The sequence below is a fragment of the Eucalyptus grandis genome, chromosome 8 (assembly GCF_016545825.1).
Source record: "Eucalyptus grandis isolate ANBG69807.140 chromosome 8, ASM1654582v1, whole genome shotgun sequence".
Classification (NCBI taxonomy): domain Eukaryota; kingdom Viridiplantae; phylum Streptophyta; class Magnoliopsida; order Myrtales; family Myrtaceae; genus Eucalyptus; species Eucalyptus grandis.
Genome location: NC_052619.1, coordinates 56,875,928 through 56,898,251, shown reverse-complemented (window position 1 = coordinate 56,898,251; position 22,324 = coordinate 56,875,928). Strand labels below are relative to the sequence as shown.

The window sequence follows — 22,324 nt, the reverse complement described above, 5'->3', positions numbered from 1 at the left end:
GTAATAATACATGCGGCTCTTTTGTTATCTTTTCATGCACCATCTTCATTAAATTTTAGCCCCTGATCTGACGGTGAGAGCGAGGAATCTGTCATCTTGCCAAGAGAATCGGCTCCTAAACTTATTTCTGCAACTGTCCTCGACAGCGCAACAAAGGAACATAGAATTATGCCTTAGCAAAGGTGGTCATGGCTGTTTAATATCAAGTCTAAAATTCATACCTGAATGAGTTCATGATATAAACAAATTCAATTTTCAATAAAGATTGTATTAAGGCAATTCGGAGCTGAATAAAGCGATTAACTTATCTAGACTCGCCTATTTTACTATTTTTATTTTATTTTATGAAAACGGATAATTCACATTATGACCAAAATATTTGATTTGAATTACTTTTTCTAGAGGGGTGGCATACCCGCTATGGAATATTGTATTGGGCTCACAATGTCTGCAAATGAACGTTTAATTTCTTATTAATTGTAATACCTCACGTTGTTACAAATTTATAATAATGGCCAGACAAAAGAGCTTTGGTCGTGACTTGCCTTTTTCTTCACCTTCCAGATAATTGGTGGCTCCTCCCAATAAGAAAACAAGAAAGGCTGGAAAGTAATTCGGCTCGGTCCAATTCGGAGTGCTATGATCGAGTACTAAGCCTTGGACTTTGCTAAGTGCCAAGTAGTTCTCTTCCTTGTCTTCATCAGCTCAAGCCTTCTCCATTAGCAATCATACCAAACCCTTCCACCACCGTTCTTAAGTTCCGTTCTCTTTGTTTCTCACAAGGCCAACATGGGAGTCATCAACTACTCGTGGGAGATCACAAGTGTAGCTACACCATCAGGGATGTTCAAGGCTTTGGTCCTTGACTCCGACAACATCCTACCCAAGATTGCTCCCGAGGTCATCAAAAGTGTGGAGTTCATCGAGGGAGAAGGCAGAGTTGGTAGCATCAAGCAAACCAATTTTCGTGAAATTAAGTTAGATCATGCTTGTACTTCTACCGTATCAAGTCTATATATAGACCTCAGAATTATGAATTAACTTATTCATTTTGATGAATTAACATAATAGGCTCCCACATCAAGTACATGAAACACAAGATAGAGGCTCTCAACACAGGTAGCTTTTATTGCAAATATGCTATGATCGAAAGCGATATCAAGTTCGACAAGATTGACTTCATTGTGGAAGAAATGAAATTTGTCGCAACAAATAGCGGATACGTCTGTAAGATGACTAGCGAGTACCACATTCAGGAAGATTGTGAGCTAAAGGAGGAGGATATCAAGAAAGGTAAAGACAAAGTTATGGGATTGTACAAGACTGTTGAGGAATACCTCATGGCCAACCCTAATGTTTGCGCCTAAATGCTTTTCTCAAAATCCTTTTGGAGTTAAGACAAAGTAAAGTGAGTGGAAAGTTTGTAGTGAATTTTTTGTTTCCCCTTTGTGGCTCTGCCTCGGAGCCTTTGGGTGAGAAAAAGGTTTTTATGGTGTGATTTCTATGTTATAAAGGGGTCTGATGTTTGTGTGTAAGGCTATGCAAAAAATTAGAACTTGAAGGAGGAATGAGCAATCCAATAAATTATGGATTTTGCCCAAGTAAATAGCTCCCTTTGTAATCATGAAGGTGAATTTTCACTTGACTTCTAGATGAGTTGCATAAAGTAGAGATAGAGGGCAAAAGGATGCGCATTTCATTATACATTCCCTAACTGAGATAGGTTGTCATCAGATGAAAAGAAATGCAATTTAATGGGACAATGATGGTATAATCTGGCAATCCAGAAAATAAAAGAAGTGGTAGTGAATCATTTTGCTTTTGATGAGAATACATTGGGCCCCTGCATTTTTTTTATCCAATTTGATTTATAAGAAATAAAAATTTTCCACTAACTGTATTAATCATAGTTAAACAACTTAACATGGATTAATTAAGCTAGTGTTCTTTGAAAATCATGGAAGGCAAGCATTGTTTCCCAAATAAAAGGGAGAAAATTTAATTACCACAAAAGAAAAATAACAGGTAGAAAAAAAAAATTAAAAGAAGTAGAAGAACGGTCATGATAGGGACATTTGCCTCTGTGAGGTAACCTAAGTTTTCGGTACGGAGTTTTGGGTACGGTCATTTCGATTCCATGACTTAGCTACAGTGGCAATTGAAAAGTCAAACTAGCAAACTGGCCTTTCGTAAACAGAAGCACAATATCCAGAATAATAATAATAAACAAATCAGAAGCACAATAAATCGGATCCACTTGATAAAAAATAAAATAAAAAGGCGCTCCGCCAATGTCCCTCCCCTCCCCCAGAAATAACTTTTCATTACATTCAGGATGCGATACCTGCATTAGAATAATAAATTAAAGAAGACTACTAATATAATATGTTTAACTTAGATAGGAGTTTGTAAAAAAGAAAAGGTAGCTCCTATTTGATTGAATGCTCAATTTGGAAGCGCATGAGTAGCTCCATTATTAGGTTCATGGGCCCAAGCCTAACTCCAACCCGTATTGTGTTGAAGTAGGAAGTAAGAATTTGCGATGAAAGGAGACATTAATTAAGACATCACAATCAGTCTTTGCTGATGCCGAGGGACTGTGCATAAATGCATGCGAGAATAAGAGCTGCTGCTTACACTTCCATCAACGAGTTCCAACGTTTTTATTTTTTGTCCAAGGTTGGACTACTTAGCCACTAGTCGATCATGCAAAATACCCATAGCTCATTTGTTATCCTTTCATGCACCATCTACGTTAAAAATTGGACATTTATTTGACGGTGGCAGCCAGAAGTCTGTCCTTTCCCCAAGGGAATCAGCTCCTCAACTTATTTCTGCGTCTGTCCTTGATAGTGCAACCAACGAACATAGAGTTATGCCTTAGCAAAGGTGGTCATGGCCGTTTGATATTAAGTTTAAAATTTGTGTCTGAACGAGTTCACGGTATAAAAAATTTAATTTTTATTTTTTGACAAAGATTATATCGAGGCAATTTAGAGCTGAGAAAGAGATTAACTTATCTAGACTCGCCTATTTTACGCTTTCGCTCTGACGAAAACGGATGATTAACATTATGACCAAAATATTCTATTTGAATTACTTTTTCTAGAGAGGTGGAATACCAAGCATAGAGTATCGTGATGGGCCCATAATGTCTGCGAAAAATTATAATAATGGCCAGACAAAAGAGCTTTGACCGTGATTTGTCCTTTAGCCTAACCTTCCACGTGATCGGTGGCTCCAGCCAATAAGAAAAATAGAAAGGCTGGAAAGTAATTCGGCTGGGTCAAATTTGGCGTGCTTTGACCTTGAATGATGGAATACTAAACAATGGACTTCGCCTATAAGTACCGAGGAGTTCTCTTCATCATCTTCATCAGCTCAAGCCTTCTCCTTTAGCAATCACACCAAACCCTTCCACCACCCCCTCTTGAGTTCAGTTCTCTTTATCTCTTACAAGGCCAACATGGGTGTCATGACCTATTCGCAAGAGATCACAAGTGTCGTTGCACCGTCAAGAATGTTCAAGGTTTTGTTCCTTGACTCACAGAATATGCTACCCAAGATTGTTCCCGAGGGCATCAAGAGCATTGAGTTCATCGAGGGAGATGGTGGAGTTGGTAGCATCAAGCAAACCAACTTTGGTGAAAGTAAGTTAGATCATACTCATACTTCTACCATGTCAAGTCTATATATAGACCTCATAATTAAGAATTAACTTCTTTGCTTGAATGAATTTGCATAACAGGCTCCCACATCAAGTACGTCAAACACAAGATCGATGCTCTTGATGCTGGCAGCTTTTACTGCAAATATACTATGATTGAAAGTGATATCAAATTTGAGAAGATTGACTTGGTCGTGGAAGAGGTGAAATTAGTTGCAGCTGGTAGTGGATGTGTTTGCAAGATGACCAGCGAGTACCATGTCCAGGAGGGTTGCGAGCTCAAGGAGGAGGATATCAAGAAGGGTAAAGATAGAGCTATGGGATTGTACAAGGCTATTGAGGAGTACCTTGTGGCTAATCCCGATGTTTGTGCCTAAATGATATTTTGAAGATCCTTTCTGAGTTATGATATAGCAAAGTGGGCGAAATGTCCCTATTGTATCTTTTGTTTTCACATTGGCTCTGCCTTGGAGCCTTTGGGTGAAAGGTTTTTATTGTGTGATTTTTACGTTATAAAGGGATTTGGTGGTTGTGTGTAAGGCCATGCCAAAAATAAAATGTGAAGAAGCAATGAACATTCCAATAAATTATGGGTTTTACCCACGAAAAGATCTCCCTTTGTGGTCATGAAGGTGAATTTTGACTTGACTTATAGATCAGTTGCAAAAAGAAGAGATAGAGGGAAAAATGAATTAATCCAATTTGATATATTAATTTTTTTTCCACTAATTGTATTCATCATAACTATGCAACTTAAAATTGATGAATTAAGCTGTAGTATGCTTCTTCGCAAATCCTGAAAGCAAACGTTGAGATTGTTTACCTAATTAAATCCATCCCGCCCAACAAAATGGAGAAAATTTGGCTAGAAACAAAAAAAAAAAAAAATAATAATAATAAAAATTAAAAGGTAGAAAAGAACTTAGCAAAAATTTGAAAAGTAAAGAAGGGTCCCAAGAGAGACATTTGTCTTTGTGGGTTGATCCAAATTTAGAGTACGGTGATTTGGATCCGAGGACGTAGCTATCAAAGGCATTTGAAAAGTCAAACTAGTAAAATTGCCCTTCGGAAACAGAGCAAAAGCGAAAAGAAATGAGAAACAAAGCAAAAGCGCTCTGCGGCCATCCTTGATGGCGCAACGAACGAACGTAGAATATACCTTAGCAATGGTGGTCATGGCTGTCTGTTATAAGCTTAAATTTGTGTCTAAATCAGTTCATAGCATGAAAATTCAATTTTCTTGACGAGAAAGATCGTATCCAGGCAAATCGGGGCCAGACAAAGGAGCTTTTGATCGTGATTTGTCCTTTCCTAACCTTCTGGATTGGCTCCTCCCAATAGGAAAACAAGAAAGGCTTGAAAGTAGTTCGGCCTGGTCCAATTGGGAGGGCTTTATACTTTGAATGATGATGATGGAGTACTGAACTATGGACTTGCCATGGTTGTCAGCTAGGTTGCACAAACACTTCTATAGGGCCCCTTTCGTGTCGTGTCCAACACGCTTCGACACGCTCCAACACGCGGTCAACGTGTGTCGGAAAATCTGACACGTGGTCAATTGCCTTGGACACGCTCCGACACGTGAGTCGGAAATTCCGACACGTGACTCCGACACGCACGGGGTATTTTTACAAATTTCCAAAACTTTGGGGTCTAAATATAAATATATAAAAAGTAATAAAATAATAATAAAAGCTAAAACAAATTTCTAATACTCATTTGAAGATGTTGGGTGCTTGAAATTGCAAATTTTTCACTTGGTGAGCCGGAGAGTTTTTTTTAAAGAAGAAGTGGATAATGTTGATGAATGACTTTTTGTTATATTTGATGATGAAATGTTGATTTTTTTCTTATTGTTAAATTTTAAATGTAATAATGAAACGGGATTACTTTTTTTTTCCTCCAAGTTTTATGGATTATTACAATGAAACGTAGTTGAATTTGTCAAATTAAAACAATGAATGATATTAACGAATGTAGGATTATTACAATTCTAGGCTCTTATTATTATTATTATTATTTAGTTATTTATGCATTTATATATTCAAATATTTATTTAATATATAACGTGTCGGAACGTGTCGAAATTCTCTATTTTTGAGAAATAACGTGTCGGCGTGTCATGTTGTGTCGTGTTGCGTGTCCATGTCGGTGCAACCTAGGTTGTAAGTACTATGGATTTCTCTTTGTCATCTTCATCAGCTAAGGCCTTCTTCCATCACACCAAACCAGATCCTTCCATTTCCTACTTGAGTTCGTTTCGAGGCAAAGATGGGTGGCATCACCTAAAGATGAACATGTATTCTTGGATAGATTGGCAACTTTTTTTACAAAGAATTCGCTTTGACTCTCTATAATCTACGACGTATGGTTATATAAACAGCTACCGAGAATTAAAAATTGCCTGCTGCGCCTCCTATTATTCGGTAACACTTACCAATAAGGGCCTACTGGTAAGTAAACCTACGGATGTGTTTCTTGTATGGGCATGAATTCCCTTTCTCCAAATCGAACAGGAGCTTAACCACTTAATTTTTACAAACATTAAAAAAATGAAGAAGTTTCTTATAATTTCAGAAGTAGCTAATTTTGTGTTATCTTCAGAATGAGGTTCGAAACATGGCTTTTGAAAATGAATTAGATAGGTTACATAATTCATTTAAAACATCAATAGACTCCATTATCCAAAAAAAAAACTGCTTTTAACATGAGCGTCACTGCCTTCATCTAAGATTCTGATTCACAACCCTAATTTTTCTGTCAAGAATGTTCAAGGCTTTGATTCTGGATTCACAACAGCTCATCCCGAAATGCCCCTCAGGACATCAAGAGCATTGAGTTCATTGAAATAGATGGAGGAGTTGGAAGCATCAACCAGACTAACTTCACCAAAGGTATCTATCATCATTAATTAGTTATGCGTCTACTCAGATTCATTCTTCTTACTTATTCCTATTATGGTGATTCTAAGCAAGCGTTTCAATTTGGCGACTTATTTTGTGAAAAATTCTCCCCCAGCTAAGTTTAGGATCATGCTCTCCCTTAGAATCACTACAATAGGATTCAACAAGTAGGTTGAATACGAGAGTATATGCGCATCACTTATTACGGACATCGAGAACCTTCAGCAAAGTTAGTTTGGTTAATGCTTCCGACTTCTCCATCTCTTTCAATGAACTCAATGCTCCTGATGCTTCGGGGGACAATCTTGGGGATGAGATTGTGGGAATCAAGAATCAAAGCCTTGAGCATTCTTGAGGAGCAATTGGAGTTGTGAATTCTTGGATAAAGGTAGTGGCGCCCATGTTTGTTTCTGAGAGTAAAGATCTGAAAATGAAGTAGCAAGGTGTAGAAGACTTGCTTGAAGGGAGAAAAAACCTGTTGAGTTTGCTGCGAAGATTTTGAGCAACAACGGATGGGTATATATAGATTTCAGGAATGTGTGCGTAATGATTTAGTTGTTTTAGCTGACAAAGATTTCAAGTTCAATATTTTCGTAGCACTCCACTTTGGACTGGTCCTACTTCTAGATGAACAAACTTATACAAAGACTTTTTGAGAGATTGAGTAAAGTCAAAAAATTGAAAATATAATTGCCTGCAAATGAGGCATACTTAGTCATAGACGACCTTAGTATGGAAAATTTTGATATTTCACAGTTTCTATATGGTAAGATGGAATCAATCGCATTCTTTTCTACAAAACGAATTTTACAAATGCTACATTGAGTTCTCGCATGCCATATTTTCAAATAATGACCACAACCTCACCAAAAGGACCAAATTGCACTCGGTAAACAACATTTAAGATTTAATTGCACAGTTTGAAATGTTTAGTATTTGATTGTATATTTGGCCAATCCTTTTGGACTGTCTGGTGCAATTTTTCAATGCTTGTATATTGTGAACGATATATATGTCAAACCTGCATAATAATATTAGTGTTTTTCATTCAAAATTAAAAAGCTTATGCGTTTCTCGTCGATATCTTACCAATCGAATGTGATGCTTTTGGAAAGTCGACCAATTTCGTTGTTCATAACCTACACTTTTATAAAAGTTGAATTATTCTATATATGCTTAGATTCCTACAAAACAAACTGGGCAGAAGAAGATTAGAATATAATAACTTATAATATGAATTGTTGATAAAAAATATTAAAGTGCAACCTATTCTATTGTTTAGATTCATCATGTTTGCAAAAGGAAGTCTTCCTTCTTCATTTTCTTGATAACCGGTGCTCCGCCCGATAAGAAATGAAGAAACACTCAAGCAAGGCCAAACGGTCCAATTCGGGGTGCTCTGAACTTTCGATGATGATGGACTGCAGAATTATCAACTTGCCTATAAATATCAGGCAATTCTCTTCACTATCTTCATCAGCCCAAGCCTTCTTCAATAGCAATCACACCAATCCCCTCCATTGCCTACTTGAGTTCATTCCTCGTTGCTTCTCATAGGGCAAACATGGGTGTTATCACTTACTCTCAAGAGTTCACATGTGCCGTCGCTCCATCAAGAATGTTCAAGGCTTTGATCCTTGACTCACACAACATCATTCCAAAGATTGTCCCTGGGGGTATCAAGAGCGTTGAGTTCATTGAGGGAGATGGTAGAGTTGGCAGCATTAAGCAGACCAATTTTGGCGAAAGTAAGTTGGATAATATATGTTTATCTATCATGTGAAGTTCATTTATAGACCACAAAACTCAACATTAATCTTTCCACTATTGTGAATTCATGTAATAGGTGCTCATATCAAGTACACGAAGCACAAGATTGACGCTCTTGATGTTGAGAACTTTTATTGCAAATATACTTTGATTGAAAGTGATATCAAGTTCGACAAAATCAAGTTCATTGTCTATGAGGTGAAGTTCGCATTAGCTAATGGTGGATGTGTCTGCAAGATGACTAGTGAGTATCACGTTGAGGAAGGCGCAGAGCTCAAGGAAGATGACATCAAGCATGGAAAAGATAGGGCTATGGGATTGTTCAAGACAGTTGAAGAGTACCTTTTGGCAAACCCCGCTGTTTGTGCTTAATTTGTCTTTTCGAAAACCTTTGGAGTGATAACCCCGGAGCTCAGGGTGATTTGTTTTTTTTTTTTGCTTTTTGGTGCTTGTTTGGCTCTAGCATGGAGCTTTTGCTTGGGCAATGGTTCTTCTAGGAATTTGTATGTTCAAAAGGATTTGTTGGTCATGTGTAAGGTCATGTCAGAATAAAACTTCAAAAAGCAATGAGCAATTCAATGATTGATGCATTATCAAACAGTTATTTTCACTTACTATGACTTCACTTCCCATCTCAATAACTTTGCAAATTTTCGGGACCTGGAAACTTGGAAACTTAACGGCATTGGTGCTAATGCTTGTGGCTTCCGAAAAGCATAGCATGTGAGCCGAAAGGCAGGCAAAAGAATTTGGAGCGCATAAGAAAAACAGAGCACTCTGTTTTGGTGTCACTTTGTCGGAGAGAGTGATAAAAAGTTCCTTATAATACATTTTAGTGATGCTGATTCGGTATTTTGACAATATCCACGGAACAAAATGGTGTGTTAACACTGCCTTCAAATTGTTTCTTGACAACAAGAAAAGACTTTCACAAGAAACTTGAAAAAATTTCTAGCAATGATAAGACTAGATAGGATAGAGTATGGAATTTAGGGATTTTGTTATATTATATCCTTAATTTTATTCCAACTACCAAATGTAACCCCAAAATTTTCCTTCATGTACCTTGAATCCTGAAAGACCAAATGGACCATATTAAATACTTATTTCAACCCCGGTGACCCGGCCCGGGCCTATAAGAGCTTGAAAAATTTGGCCGGTTCGGTTTGGGTTCTCAAGCCACCGAGCAATTTGCTCATCTCTAACAACACCTCCATAGTTACAACAGTTTTTAGGAAGTTGCGTCACCCGATTTTGAGGTACTGGAACTTTAAAACATATATTTTTAAGCACATGACTTGTAGCACTTAGCAGCATAACTGCAATACAACCCGACAGAATTACAATTCAGCCATGATTGTACCATATGGACTCTTGATGATTATTAATATATGAGATTATGATTATGTTATATAGTGGAATATAAATATTAAAAAGAATTTTGTTAATGAGTGTTCCTAGAGCACTTATTGAATAACCAATCCCACAAGTTTTACATTTTCTCTTGCACCGACTATTCTTGTGTCATTTGCAATTAGCATTTGATAATTGAATTATTCCAATTTAGTATGCGTAATTAGTACCGGAAGTATTCATTAACAATGCCCAATTAAAAATACAATACTACAACCACAAACTCTTCGCAACAAGTAAGAGAGGTCATTATAACTAAAATAGAATTTCACGTTCCGTGTCCTGTCCTTGATGCGAATATTTTGAGCTAAATTGCCTTTCGCAGAGGAACTTTAGTGCCCCATTTAGCTGGAGCAATATAATGCATTTGAGAGATCTCTTGTGACATTCCAAATCCGGAGTCGTATGAAGTGAAAATTTCATATAAGTTCTGTAATTACCCGATGAGAAATACCCTATTGATTGATATATAAGTTAACATACCTCAAATAGTCAACATCTTACACAATTATTTCGAATACTTGTTTAAGCTCTTGGCCTTCGGGGATCCGGGTGAGATGTTAGTTGTTATAGTGATCCTATAGTAGATATGTGGTTTGAGGATAAACTAAACGCATACCAGATCCGACCAGACTATGTTCAATGATGTATAAGGAAGCCGTCATCGCACAGGTATTTCTTCTGGGGCTCGACCCGTGTGAATGGGATTGAGTCGCAACACCCAGCTGGCCACCACCGACAAGCGAGACTCTTGCCTTTGCCTGAGACCATTTTTGGTGTTATCCAGAAAAAGACTAATCCACAAATTGCCGTACACAAAAGATTATGAAGTCATGCATAGTTGTATTAGTCTTCGTCATTCAAAAGACATTTCTGTTCTACATCTTAATATTCGAAAGGGGTGAATTGGAAGTTGACCAATTTCGTTGTTCATCGTTTACAATCTTCAATAGTTTTATTAATCTAGTAGTGCCTCAGGCAATATTACTTAAGGACTTCATGTACTACAACAGTATAATATTGGTAGTCCTATTTAATCACGAGAATTGTTGCTTGAGAATGTAGTAGTTATGATGATGAATATCTTTGGATTCCTACATAACCAACTGGGCATCTTCTATGTTAACAAGGTTATAAGAAGATCGTAACATAATAACTTATAATACAAGGTTGATTTTCATCGTGTTTGAAAAAATGAAGTCTTTCTTCTTCATCTTCTAGATGAACGGTGGCTCCGCTCAATAAGAAATGAAGAAACGCTTAAAGCAAGGACGAATGGTCCAATTCGGAGTGCTTTGAACATTGAATGATGATAGGCTGCTGAACTCTCAACTTGCCTATAAATACCAAGTAATTCTCTTCACTATCTTCATCAGCTCAAGCTTCTTTAATAGCAATAACAGCAAATCCTTCCATTTCCTAGTTGAATTCATTTCTATTTGCTTCTTACAAGCAAACATGGGTGTCATCACTTACTCTCAAGAGTTCGCATCTGTTGTTGCTCCATCGAGAATGTTCAAGGCTTTGGTCCTTGACTCACACAACATCATTCCAAAGATTGTCCCCGGGGGCATCAAGAGCGTCGAATTCATTGAGGGAGATGGTGGAGTTGGCAGCATTAAGCAGACGAACTTTAGCGAAAGTAAGTTGGATAATATATGTTTATCTACCATGTCAAGTTCATTCATAGACCACAAAACTTAAAATTAATCTTTTCAGTCTTGTGAATTCATGTAATAGGTGCTCATATCAAGTACACGAAGCACAAGATTGATGCTCTTGATGTTGAGAACTTTTATTGCAAATATACTTTGATTGAAAGTGATATCAAGTTTGACAAAATCAAGTTCATTGTCTATGAGGTGAAGTTCGCATCGGCTAATGATGGATGTGTCTGCAAAATGACAAGTGAATATGATGTTGAGGAAGGTGCAGAGCTCAAGGAAGATGACATCAAGCAGGGAAAAGATAGGGCTATGGGATTGTTCAAGACGGTTGAAGAGTACCTCTTGGCAAACCCCACTGTTTGTGCTTAAATTTTCTTTTCAAAATTCTGTGGAGTGATAATCAATGGAAGTTGAGTGATTTTTTTTTTTCTATGTTTCTTTTTGGCTCTAGCTTGGAGCTTTTGCGTGAAGGTTTTTCTTTCTAGTGTCCCTGTATGTGCAAAAGGATTTGTTGGTTCCGCGAAAGGCCATGTCAGAATATAATTTGAAAGAGTGATGAGAAATTCAATATTGATGCATTACCTTGGATTTTTCCCTCAACCAGATCTCCCTTTGTTATAATTTTTCAAGTTGAATTGGTACAGAATGTCTTCTACATATACATCAGTTGCTTATGCTATCATAAATTTCCTTCTGGCTCTAGAGAAAAGTTATACTACATATCCCTGTCCTAATGAATTTTGAATTTTTTGGGGCCTTGAAACTTAAAAATTTTAATAAAATCGATGCGAATGAGTTGCGTCTGGATTAAAAAAAGCATAGCTGAAAAAATTTGGGGTGCACTAGAAAAACAAATGACTGTTATGGTGTTACTTAGTTGGAGTATGTGAAAATGAAATACCTAGAAAAAGAAAAAGTGTAAAATTGTTAAGAGTGTTCATTGTTAAAAAAGTTAGAGATGCTGATTAGACCTTTTGACACTTAATCCGCACGACAAGTCGATGTGTTAACACTGCCTTCAAATTTTTTTTTTTTTTTTTTGACATTCAAGGGTAAATTTCGTAGGCCAATTATTTCTCAAAACACTGCCTATTTTTAGTAGCAAGGGTTTGTTTGGCAACTTGCCAAACAGTGTTTGTTTATGTTCTTTTGTTCCCGAAAGTAGATTTGGAATAGAAATGCGTTTGGTAAAATTTTTGTTTCTAGGAACAAATTTTTATTTTTTTGTTCCCAGTAGATTTGAAACATAATCAAGAAGTAAAAGAAGTTGAATCTTTGTTCCTGGGAACAATTTTAGAATCAAGTACCTATTTTTTCTCTTTTCATTTCTTTTTCTTGTTCTTCTTTCCTCTTTCTTCTTCTTCAACTGCTGTTGCCATCGCCCGCGATTGATTTGGCGAGCTCGCTGGTGGCCAAGTGGGCCTCGTCGGGGCCTCCCTCGGCCACCGGTGAGGCTTGACCTCACCTAGATTTGGCGAGGCTGAGCTTGCCTAGTCGCGGCTGGGTTCGACCTCATCGGGCACTGCGAGGACGGTGTTGCTCGGCCAAGGCAAGGCTAACCTTGCGGTGGCCCAGCGAGGGCGAGCCTTGCGGTGGCTGGGTGAGCTCGGCCTCGCCGGATACGGTTGAGGCCGCCGCCTAGCCAAGGCTCAATCGAGTTTCGCCTAGTTGCTTGGGCGAGGCTCGGCCGACAAGGCACAACCTTGCCGAGGGCTGGCGACGCTCCGGGATGTTGTTGGCCCTCGTTTGGCCAATCGCTGGTCATCCCAAGTCGCGATCGGCTACCTTGAAGAAGAAGAAGAAGGGGAGAAAGAAAGGAAAACAAGAAAAAAAGAGGAAAAAATAAAATTATCTAAGATTAAAAAATGATTTGATTTCTTTCTATTCTAATATATATATATATATATATATATATATATTTGCTATATATAGAATACATATTTGATTTTCTATTTTAATTTATTATTTAGTATTTATATTTATTACATATTTTAGGTATATTGGTATAGTTTATACTATAGTTTATAATTTCTATGATTTTGATGAATTTTAGAATGGAATAGAATTCTAAATTCGAATTCTTTTGAAATTGTAAATACAATAAAATATAATATGATTTCTTCACTCATAAGAAGATAGTTATATTGGTGAGTGGTCCATGAGAATTCAATATCAAATTTACACTCATTTGAAAAGGTAATTGAAAAAGAATTGGAATAGAAATTTTATGCAGTTATCAAATGCATTTATGTTTTTTTTCTATTTTCAGAATCAGAAATTTTGTACGGTTATTAAACGCGTTCTTTTGTTCAGAAATTGTTCTCGGAAATAGAATAAAAAAGAATTAATTCTAATAAGAAATTATTCCGAAAATAGAATGGTTACCAAACGCACCCTAAGAATACACACTTTATTATTTTTTTTTTTTTTTATGGATCTTCTTTAAACCTCGGCTTGACACATAAGGGGATTTCCTATAAAAAAATTGGAGGTTATTTGGTCAAATCTTATCAATCACACGCAAATTATTTTGGGTTAGGACCACCTTCATAGACGAAACACTTGTATGGGATTAGCAAGATATTCCATGAACTCTTAGGTATTCGAGCTTTTAGGTTCATGCCTCTAAATTTAGAAAAAATAGAGAGGAAGTACTTCTTTCTTCCTTGATAAATGTTTGAGTTAAATTACTCGGGAGGTGCATGACAACTACCTATTTCTGTTCGAGAAACAATTTTTCTATTTTAGACTTGTATCTACGAAATAGAAACCGTTTGATAAAATTATTCAAATTTTCTATTTCTGAAATAGATTTTTGTTCCGTAAATAGGTTTGGAATAGAAATCGAAGTAAAAATTTTCTACTTCTCTATTTTTGGAACATAAATGAGAAATAAAAATTCATCTCATCGTTTGTTAACCGGTCCTTCATTCGTCACCGTCGACCACCGTCCGTCGTTTGCTCGTCGTGGGCCGCCGGACGCCGATGCCAGATGCTAGATGCCGACGCCGCCGCCACCGCCGAGATGCTAGTCGTTGGCCGCCACCGGTCGCCAGTCGCCGGTCCACCGCTGTTCGAAAGGAAGAAATTTTGTGTCGTTATCAAATGAATTTATATATTTAGAGTATAAATTTTGTGTCATTATCAAATGGTTATTTTTGCTTAGAAACTCTTCTAGAAATAGAAATAGAAAAATCTATTTCTTTTCTAGAAATTAATTTCTAACCAGAATGGTTATCATTCACCCCCTCAATATCACAACACACATACAAGAAATAGTTTGGGGTTCTCATGGTAAAAAAACAGTTATGTAAATTTTATGTAAATTGACTAGTGATATAGTATATAAGCTAACATAAATCACCTAAACAAGCAAAACTATAACTAAGTTCGTAGTTTCATCTACAACATAAAACCAACTCGAAAGCTAGTAAGCTACTTAAGCATTTTCAACAAAGCGACTTCTGTCATTACTTTGTGGGAATTAAGAAGGATCCTCTGTCCAGACCGATTTGAGTCTCCATGTCCCAACGTTAAATTAGGTACGTCTTACTCAAAGTTGATCACGCCTGCAAAGCCCAAGTACTCATGTTCTCTCTTTTTCTCTCTCTCCACCGCCTACACCCGGCTGCCACCATCAACGACGATTTCCATAAACCATTATAACATCACCCACAAAAACCACCTTTACCAGCAATATTTCTGCTAAACCCAGCATCGGTAGCTGCCATTTTTACTTGGCAATTTTGATGATTTGTGATATTCCTTTCTTGAAATAATGAGCGACATATATGTTAGGAAACTTATATTTGTGTCTAAATCAGTTCATAGCATGAAAATTCAATTTTCTTCACGAGAAAGATCGTATCCAGGCAAATCGGGGCCAGACGAAAGAGCATTTGTTCGTGATTTGTCCTTTCCTAACCTTCTAGATTGGCTCCTCCCAATAGGAAAACAAGAAAGGCTTGAAAGTAGTTCGGCCCGGTCCAATTGGGAGTGCTTTGTACTTTGAATGATGATGATAGAGTACTGAACTATGGACTTGCCATGATTGTAAGTACTGTGGATTCTCTTCGTCATCTTCATCAGCTAAAGCCTTCTTCTATGACACCAAACCAGATCCTTCCATTTCCTACTTGAGTTCGTTTCAAGGCAAAGATGGGTGGCATCACCTAAAGATGAACACGTATTCTTGGATAGATTGGCAATTTTTTTACAAAGAATTCGCTTTGACTCTATAATCTACAACATTTGGTTACATAATCATTCTGCTTTTGATGAGAATGCATTGGGACCCTGCTTTTTTCTTTTTTATCCAATTTGATTTATAAGAAATAAAAATTTTCCACTAATTGTATTAATCATAATTAAACAACTTAAAATGGATTAATTAAGCTATAGTGTTCTTCTTTGAAAATCATGGAAGGCAAGCATTGTTTCCTGAATAAAAGGGAGAAAATTTAACTACCACAAAAGAAAAATAATAGGTAGAAAAATATTAAAAGAAGTGGAAGAACGGTCATGACAGGGACATTTGCCTTTGTGAGATAACCTAAGTTTTTGGTACGGAGTGTTGGGTACGGTCATTTCGATTCCATGACTTAGCTACAGTGGCAATTGAAAAGTCAAACTAGCAAACTGGCCTTTCGTAAACAGAAGCACAATATCCAGAATAATAACAATAAACAAATCAGAAGCACAATAAATCGGATCCACTTGATAAAATAAATAAAAAAGGGCTCCGCCAATGTCCCTTTTTTTATCCCCTAGAAATAACTTTTCATTACATTCAGGATGCGATACCTGCATTAGAATAATAAATTAAAGAAGACTACTAATATAATATTTTTAACTTAGATAGGAGTTTGTAAAAGGGAAAAGGTAGCTCCTATTTGATTGAATGCCCAATTTGGAAGCGCATGAGTAGCTCCATTTTTAGGTTCATGGGCCCAAGCCTAACTCCAACCCGTATTGTGTTGAAGTAGGAAGTAAGAATTTGCGATGGAAGGAGACATTAATTAAGACATCGCAATCAGTCTTTTCTGATGCCGAGGGACTGAGCATAAATGCATGCGAGAATAAGAGCTGCTGCTTACACTTCCATCAACGAGTTCCAACGTTTCTTTTCTTTTTCTTGTCCAAGGTTGGACTACTTAGCCACTAGTCAATCATGCAAAATACCTATAGCTCATTTGTTATCTTTTCATGCACCATCTATATTAAAAATCCAGAAGTCTGTCCTTTCCCCAAGGGAATCAGCTCCTAAACTTATTTCTGCATCTATCCTTGATAGCGCAACCAACGAACATAGAATTATGCCTTAACAAAGGTGACCATGGCCATATGATATTAAGCCTAAAATTTGTGTCTGAATGAGTTTATGGTATAGAAAATCCAATTTTTGACAAATATTTTATGCAGGCAATTTGGAGGTGAGAAAGAGATTAATTTATCTAGACTTGTCTATTTTACGCTTTCGCTACGAAAATGGATGATTAATGTTACGTCCAAAATATTCCATTTGAATTACTTTTTCTAGAGAGGTGGAATACCAAGTATAGAGTCTATAGACTATCGTGATGGGCACACAACGTCTGCGAAAATTTATAATAATGGCCGGTCAAAGAGCTTTGACCGTGATTTGTCCTTTTTCCTGACCTTCCAGATGATCGGTGGCTCCGGCCAATAAGAAAAAAAAGAAAGGCTGGAAAGAAATTCGGCTGGGTCCGATTCGGCGTGCTTTGACCTTGAATGATGGAATAATAAACAATGAACTTTGCCTATAAGTACCAAGGAGTTCTCTTCATCATCTTCATCAGCTCAAGCCTTCTCCTTTAGCAATCACACCGAACCTTTCCACCACCCCCTCTTGAGTTCAGTTCTCTTTATCTCTTACAAGGCCAACATGGGTGTCATCACCTATTCACAAGAGATCACAAGTGTCGTTGCACCGTCAAGGATGTTCAAGGCTTTGTTCCTTGACTCACAGAATATGCTACCCAAGATTGTTCCCGAGGGCATCAAGAGCATTGAGTTCATCGAGGGAGATGGTGGAGTTGGTAGCATCAAGCAAACCAACTTCGGTGAAAGTAAGTCCGATCATACTCATACTTCTACCATGTCAAGTCTATTTATAGACCTCAGAATTAAGAATTAACTTCTTCGCTTTAATGAATTTGCATAACAGGCTCCCACATCAAGTACATCAAGCACAAGATCGATGCTCTTGACGCTGGTAGCTTTTACTGCAAATATACTATGATTGAAAGTGATATCAAATTTGACAAGATTGACTTGGTCGTGGAAGAGGTGAAATTCGTTGCTACTGGTAGTGGATGTGTCTGCAAGATGACTAGCGAGTACCACGTCCAAGAGGGTTGTGAGCTCAAGGAGGAGGATATCAAGAAGGGTAAAGACAGAGCTATGGGATTGTACAAGGCTATTGAGGAGTACCTTGTGGCCAATCCCGATGTTTGTGCCTAAATGCTATTCTGAAGATCATTTTTGAGTTATGATATAGCAAAGTGGGTGAAATGTCTCTATTGTATCTTTTGTTTTCACATTGACTTTGCCTTGGAGCCTTTGGCTGAAAGGTTTTCATTGTGTGATTTCTACGTTATAAAGGGATTTGATGGTTGTGTGTAAGGCCATACCAAAAATAAAACTTGAAGGAGCAATGAATAATTCAATAAATTATGGGTTTTACCCACGAAAAGATCTCCCTTTGTGGTCATGAAGGCGAATTTTGACTTGACTTATGGATCAATTGCATAAAGAAGAGATAGAGGGAAAAATGAATAAATCCAATTTGATTTGTTAATTTTTTTCTGCTAATTGTATTCATCATAACTATGCAACTTAAAATTGATGAATTAAGCTGTAGTATGCTTCTTCGCAAATCCTGAAAGCAAACATTGAGATTGTTTACCTAATTAAATCCATCATGCCAAACAAAATGGAGAAAATTTGGCTAGAAACAAAACAAAATAAAATAAAATAAAATGTAGAAAAGAACTTAGCAAAAATTTGAAAAGGAAAGAAGGGTCCCAAGAGAGACATTTGTTTTTGTGGGTTGATCCAAATTTAGAGTACGGTCATTTGGATCTGAGGACGTAGCTATCAAAGGCATTTAAAAAGTCAAACTAGCAAAATTGCCCTTCGGAAACAGAGCAAAAGCGAAAAGAAAAGAGAAGCAAAGCTAAAGCGCTCTGTGACTATCCTTGATGGCGCAACGAACGAGCGTAGAATCATGCTTTAGAATTGGTGGTCATGGTTGTCTGTTATAAGCTTAAATTTGTGTTTAAATCAGTTCATAGCATGAAAATTCAATTTTCTTCACGAGAAAGATCGTATCCAGGCAAATCGAGGCCAGACAAAAGAGCTTTTGATCGTGATTTGTCCTTTCCTAACCTTCTGGATTGGCTCCTCCCAATAGGAAAACAAGAAAGGCTTGAAAGTAGTTCGGCCCGGCCCAATTGGGAGTGCTTTGTACTTTGAATGATGATGATGTAGTACTGAACTATGGACTTGCCATGGTTGTAAGTACTATGGATTTCTCTTCATCATCTTCATCAGCAAAAGCCTTCTTCTATGACACCAAACCAGATCCTTCCATTTCCTACTTGAGTTCGTTTCAAGGCAAAGATGGGTGGCATCACCTGAAGATGAACACGTAGTCTTGGATAGATTGGCAATTTTTTTACAAAGAATTCGCTTCGCTTTGACTCTCTAAATCTACAACATTTGGTTACATAAACAGCTACCAAGAATTAAAAATTGCCTTCTGTGCCTCCTATTATTCGGTAACACTTATCTATCCCGCTACTTGACGGCTACATCTTATATTCTTTCCCATCGACCGAGTTAACCTGCCTCATTTAGTGACTCTTTGCTCCCACACTTGGCCACTTTCCGCTGACATCTCCATCGACCTGACCCGGTCTTCTTTATCGGCTAAACCCTCCCAAAACTTAGTAATCTTCACCTCCTATTGCCATCTTAACAATCTTTTGTCGGTCAAGCTGCAGACCAAACGTTTGGGCATTTTGTGATGTTAGCACAACCACAATCAAGAGAGAGTCCCCGAGAATGACGGTTTTACGACTCAAAGATTGTAATTTGATCGGACAAGTCATTTTAAAATAACTTAATCCTCTTTAGCTTTTACATACATACACACATACATACAAATTTTTATATATATATATATATATATATATATATGTATGTATATATATGTATGTATGTATGTATAAAATTGTGCATTGAAGGTTTTTTTGTTTCCTCGCGCTTGCTTCTTGCGATTGTTTTAATGTTTTTACTTGAAAGCATATTTGTGTACATTTACATATAAATAAAATGCACGTTTTATTTTCGTGCCAAAATTCGTCGTATTGTTTGAATATTGAAAAATATCCCGACGCTTGTCGGCGCCGTGGAGATGGAACGCTCGTCCATGGCGCCTCCACTCTCTCTGACTTGATCTAGTTTATTTTTAAGATTTTTGTTTTCCAAACTTTTTTTTTTTTAATTTAATTTTTTGTATGTTTGATATATTTTCTGATGTGGTGCCACGTATGCTAACAAGTAGTTTAAAATACGACGATAGATTCTTGCGTGCAAGATCATCGAATTTGACCGTTTACCTCATCAGAAGGACCACACTACATCCTGTAAAAAAAAAAAAAAAAATTATTGCATAATTCAATTGTTTAAGATTTGGTTTCATGTTTAGCATAATTTTTGGGACTACTGATGCCATTTTTCCCATTTGTATGTTGTGAAAGTTTTAAATTTTTTAGGTATAAACAAGAGTCAAATGGTCTGCAGGGCAAAGATTAATTAAGTGAAAGTCAATCTAGACATGCCTTGAAAAATCACATTTCTTATCCATCCCAATATTTAATGCTATAATGTGGAAGGTGACTATTCACGTTGTATCCCATCATTTTCAATTTTGAATGGTTTAGAATCTGGTTGTACCTCAATGCATATCACATAAAAATATCTTTTAATGCGATACTTGACAAATAATATCATAGCCTGGAACTATTATATGGACATTTCCAATTATTCCAATAGTGACTTGAGAATATGGTAGTTAACGTGATTGAATGTCTAGAGAATCTTAATCGATGAACGTGAACATTTAATAAATGGAATAATTGATGTATAGAAGAATACATTGTCAGCATGATAAATAATTTCTATGAAGTTGATATCTCTATTTATATCACCATTTTAGATTGTACTGCCTCTACCGTGTCAGTGAACACGACATGAACAAAGAATTATGGTCCTTCATGTTTGATCTATAATGAACTCGTCCCTAATCTTCTAGATTACTGGTGGCTCTGCCCCAATGAGAAAGGAAGAAAGGCTTAAAGCAAGGCTGATCAGTCCAATTTGGAGTGCTTCGAACAGCTAACCAACTATAAATACCAAGCGCTTCTCTTCATCGTCTTCATCAGCTCAAGCCTTCCTCAATAGCAATCACCCAAATCCTTCCACTGTCTTCTCAAGTTCATTTCTCTTTGATTCTTACAAGGCAAGCATATGAGTCATCACCTACTCTCAAAAGTTCACATCTGCCATTGCTCCATCGAGGATGCTTGGTCCATGTGTCACACAACATCATTCCCAAGATAGTCCCCGAGGGCATCAAGAGTGTTGAGTTCGTTGAGGGAGGTGGTGGAGTTGGTAGCATTAAATAGACTAACGTTGGGGAAAGTAAGTGGGATCAAACACATAGCTTTACCATGTCAAGTTGATTTATAGCGTCAAAAGTACAATGCGAGTATCAAAATTTGGCACCGGAGAACATTTAGATACCAAAAGTTACGAAAGTTATACTTAAGTGCCACTTTTTTGAAAATTAGAACACTTGAATGCCAAATTCGGTAACCTTGGCTGAAAATCCTACGTGGCATTTTTTTTTTTTTATTAATATAGCTCGCCGAAGAGCTGGGTCGACAAAGAGCTAAAATAATGTCGTTTTGCCTCAAATTTGAATTTTAATATTAATATTAATTAAATTAAATTTAAAACTAAATTATTTAAAATAAAATTAACAAAAAAAACGAAGAAGTTGTAGAAAGCGAGCGAGGTCTTGCACAAGAGTAATTCATTGAGGGAGATGGTGGAGTTGGTAGTATTAAGCATACCAAGTTTGGCGAAAGTAAGTCAGATAATGGATGTTTATCTATCATGTCATATTCATTTATAGAATGCAAAACAAAAAATTAATCTTTTCACTTTTGTGAATTCATGTAATAGGTGCTCTCATCTAGTACACTAAGCACAAGATTGACACTCTTGAGGTTGAGAATTTCTACTACAAATATACTTTGATTGAAAGTGGTATCAAGTTCGACAAAATTGACTTCATTGTCTATGAGGTGAAGTGCACATCAATTGATGGTGGATGCGTTTGCAAGATGAGTAACGACTGTCATGTTAAGGAAGGGGCAGAGCTCAAGGAAGATGAAATCAAGCAGGGCAAAGACAGGGCTATGGGATTGTTCAAGACAGTTGTAGAGTACCTCTTGGTAAAATCAATGTTTGTGCTTAAATTGTCTTTTTAAAATCCTTCGAAGTGGTAATTATTGAAACATGAGGGGATTTCTTTTGTATGCTTCTTTTTGGCTCTAGCTTGGAGCTTTTCAATCCAAATTTCTACTGAATAAATCGGGCATTTTAATTGATGTGCCTATAGGACTATTCTCAGAGTTGATCACTCTCGGGATAACTAGACTATCTAGGGAAATCATTAAGAAATTTTAAAGCAATAGACTTAAGAATTCGATTAAGAATCGGCTTCTCGACCGTGTTCATCTTTAGAGGCCATTATGGCACAATTAAAAATCAATTTGAAATCAGAGATAGATTGGTTTGACAGAGATGCG

At 37.0% G+C, this 22,324-nt stretch overlaps 6 protein-coding genes across 6 annotated transcripts; all 6 read left to right on the top strand.

Annotated features, from left to right (window-relative positions):
• The first annotated feature begins 789 nt into the window (after positions 1-789).
• LOC104417535 (major strawberry allergen Fra a 1-3-like) lies at positions 790-1,367 on the top strand. The gene is made up of 2 exons (XM_010028792.2): positions 790-943; positions 1,072-1,367. Exons 1-2 carry the CDS (start codon positions 790-792, stop codon positions 1,365-1,367), a joined length of 450 nt encoding a protein of 149 aa, XP_010027094.2.
• Positions 1,368-3,368: 2,001 nt separating this feature from the next.
• LOC104415202 (major strawberry allergen Fra a 1-3) lies at positions 3,369-4,254 on the top strand. Its single transcript, XM_010026454.3, has 2 exons — positions 3,369-3,650; positions 3,749-4,254. Exons 1-2 carry the CDS (start codon positions 3,467-3,469, stop codon positions 4,042-4,044), a joined length of 480 nt encoding a protein of 159 aa, XP_010024756.1. The 5' UTR covers positions 3,369-3,466; the 3' UTR covers positions 4,045-4,254.
• A 3,880-nt stretch (positions 4,255-8,134) lies between these two features.
• Positions 8,135-8,712, top strand: LOC120287377 (major strawberry allergen Fra a 1-3-like). Its single transcript, XM_039300166.1, has 2 exons — positions 8,135-8,318; positions 8,417-8,712. The coding sequence occupies exons 1-2, from the start codon at positions 8,135-8,137 to the stop codon at positions 8,710-8,712; spliced, it is 480 nt and encodes a 159-aa protein (XP_039156100.1).
• Positions 8,713-11,142: 2,430 nt separating this feature from the next.
• On the top strand, positions 11,143-11,936 carry LOC104415204 (major strawberry allergen Fra a 1-3-like). The gene is made up of 2 exons (XM_039298998.1): positions 11,143-11,395; positions 11,494-11,936. Exons 1-2 carry the CDS (start codon positions 11,212-11,214, stop codon positions 11,787-11,789), a joined length of 480 nt encoding a protein of 159 aa, XP_039154932.1. The 5' UTR covers positions 11,143-11,211; the 3' UTR covers positions 11,790-11,936.
• Positions 11,937-17,231: 5,295 nt separating this feature from the next.
• LOC104415205 (major strawberry allergen Fra a 1-3) lies at positions 17,232-18,135 on the top strand. The gene is made up of 2 exons (XM_010026457.3): positions 17,232-17,509; positions 17,608-18,135. The coding sequence occupies exons 1-2, from the start codon at positions 17,326-17,328 to the stop codon at positions 17,901-17,903; spliced, it is 480 nt and encodes a 159-aa protein (XP_010024759.2). The 5' UTR covers positions 17,232-17,325; the 3' UTR covers positions 17,904-18,135.
• A 3,420-nt stretch (positions 18,136-21,555) lies between these two features.
• On the top strand, positions 21,556-22,003 carry LOC108954467 (major strawberry allergen Fra a 1-3-like). The gene is made up of 2 exons (XM_018860470.2): positions 21,556-21,597; positions 21,710-22,003. The coding sequence occupies exons 1-2, from the start codon at positions 21,556-21,558 to the stop codon at positions 22,001-22,003; spliced, it is 336 nt and encodes a 111-aa protein (XP_018716015.2).
• The last annotated feature ends 321 nt before the right edge of the window (positions 22,004-22,324 follow it).

Coding starts and splice junctions, on each gene's coding strand:
- LOC104415205 (XM_010026457.3), top strand. CDS start 17,326: ATGGGTGTCATCACCTATTCACAAGAGATCACAAGTGTCGTTGCACCG. Junction 17,510..17,607: donor GCAAACCAACTTCGGTGAAA/GTAAGTCCGATC, acceptor TTTGCATAACAG/GCTCCCACATCAAGTACATC.
- LOC104415202 (XM_010026454.3), top strand. CDS start 3,467: ATGGGTGTCATGACCTATTCGCAAGAGATCACAAGTGTCGTTGCACCG. Junction 3,651..3,748: donor GCAAACCAACTTTGGTGAAA/GTAAGTTAGATC, acceptor TTTGCATAACAG/GCTCCCACATCAAGTACGTC.
- LOC104417535 (XM_010028792.2), top strand. CDS start 790: ATGGGAGTCATCAACTACTCGTGGGAGATCACAAGTGTAGCTACACCA. Junction 944..1,071: donor CGAGGGAGAAGGCAGAGTTG/GTAGCATCAAGC, acceptor TTAACATAATAG/GCTCCCACATCAAGTACATG.
- LOC120287377 (XM_039300166.1), top strand. CDS start 8,135: ATGGGTGTTATCACTTACTCTCAAGAGTTCACATGTGCCGTCGCTCCA. Junction 8,319..8,416: donor GCAGACCAATTTTGGCGAAA/GTAAGTTGGATA, acceptor TTCATGTAATAG/GTGCTCATATCAAGTACACG.
- LOC104415204 (XM_039298998.1), top strand. CDS start 11,212: ATGGGTGTCATCACTTACTCTCAAGAGTTCGCATCTGTTGTTGCTCCA. Junction 11,396..11,493: donor GCAGACGAACTTTAGCGAAA/GTAAGTTGGATA, acceptor TTCATGTAATAG/GTGCTCATATCAAGTACACG.
- LOC108954467 (XM_018860470.2), top strand. CDS start 21,556: ATGGTGGAGTTGGTAGTATTAAGCATACCAAGTTTGGCGAAA. Junction 21,598..21,709: donor GCATACCAAGTTTGGCGAAA/GTAAGTCAGATA, acceptor GCTCTCATCTAG/TACACTAAGCACAAGATTGA.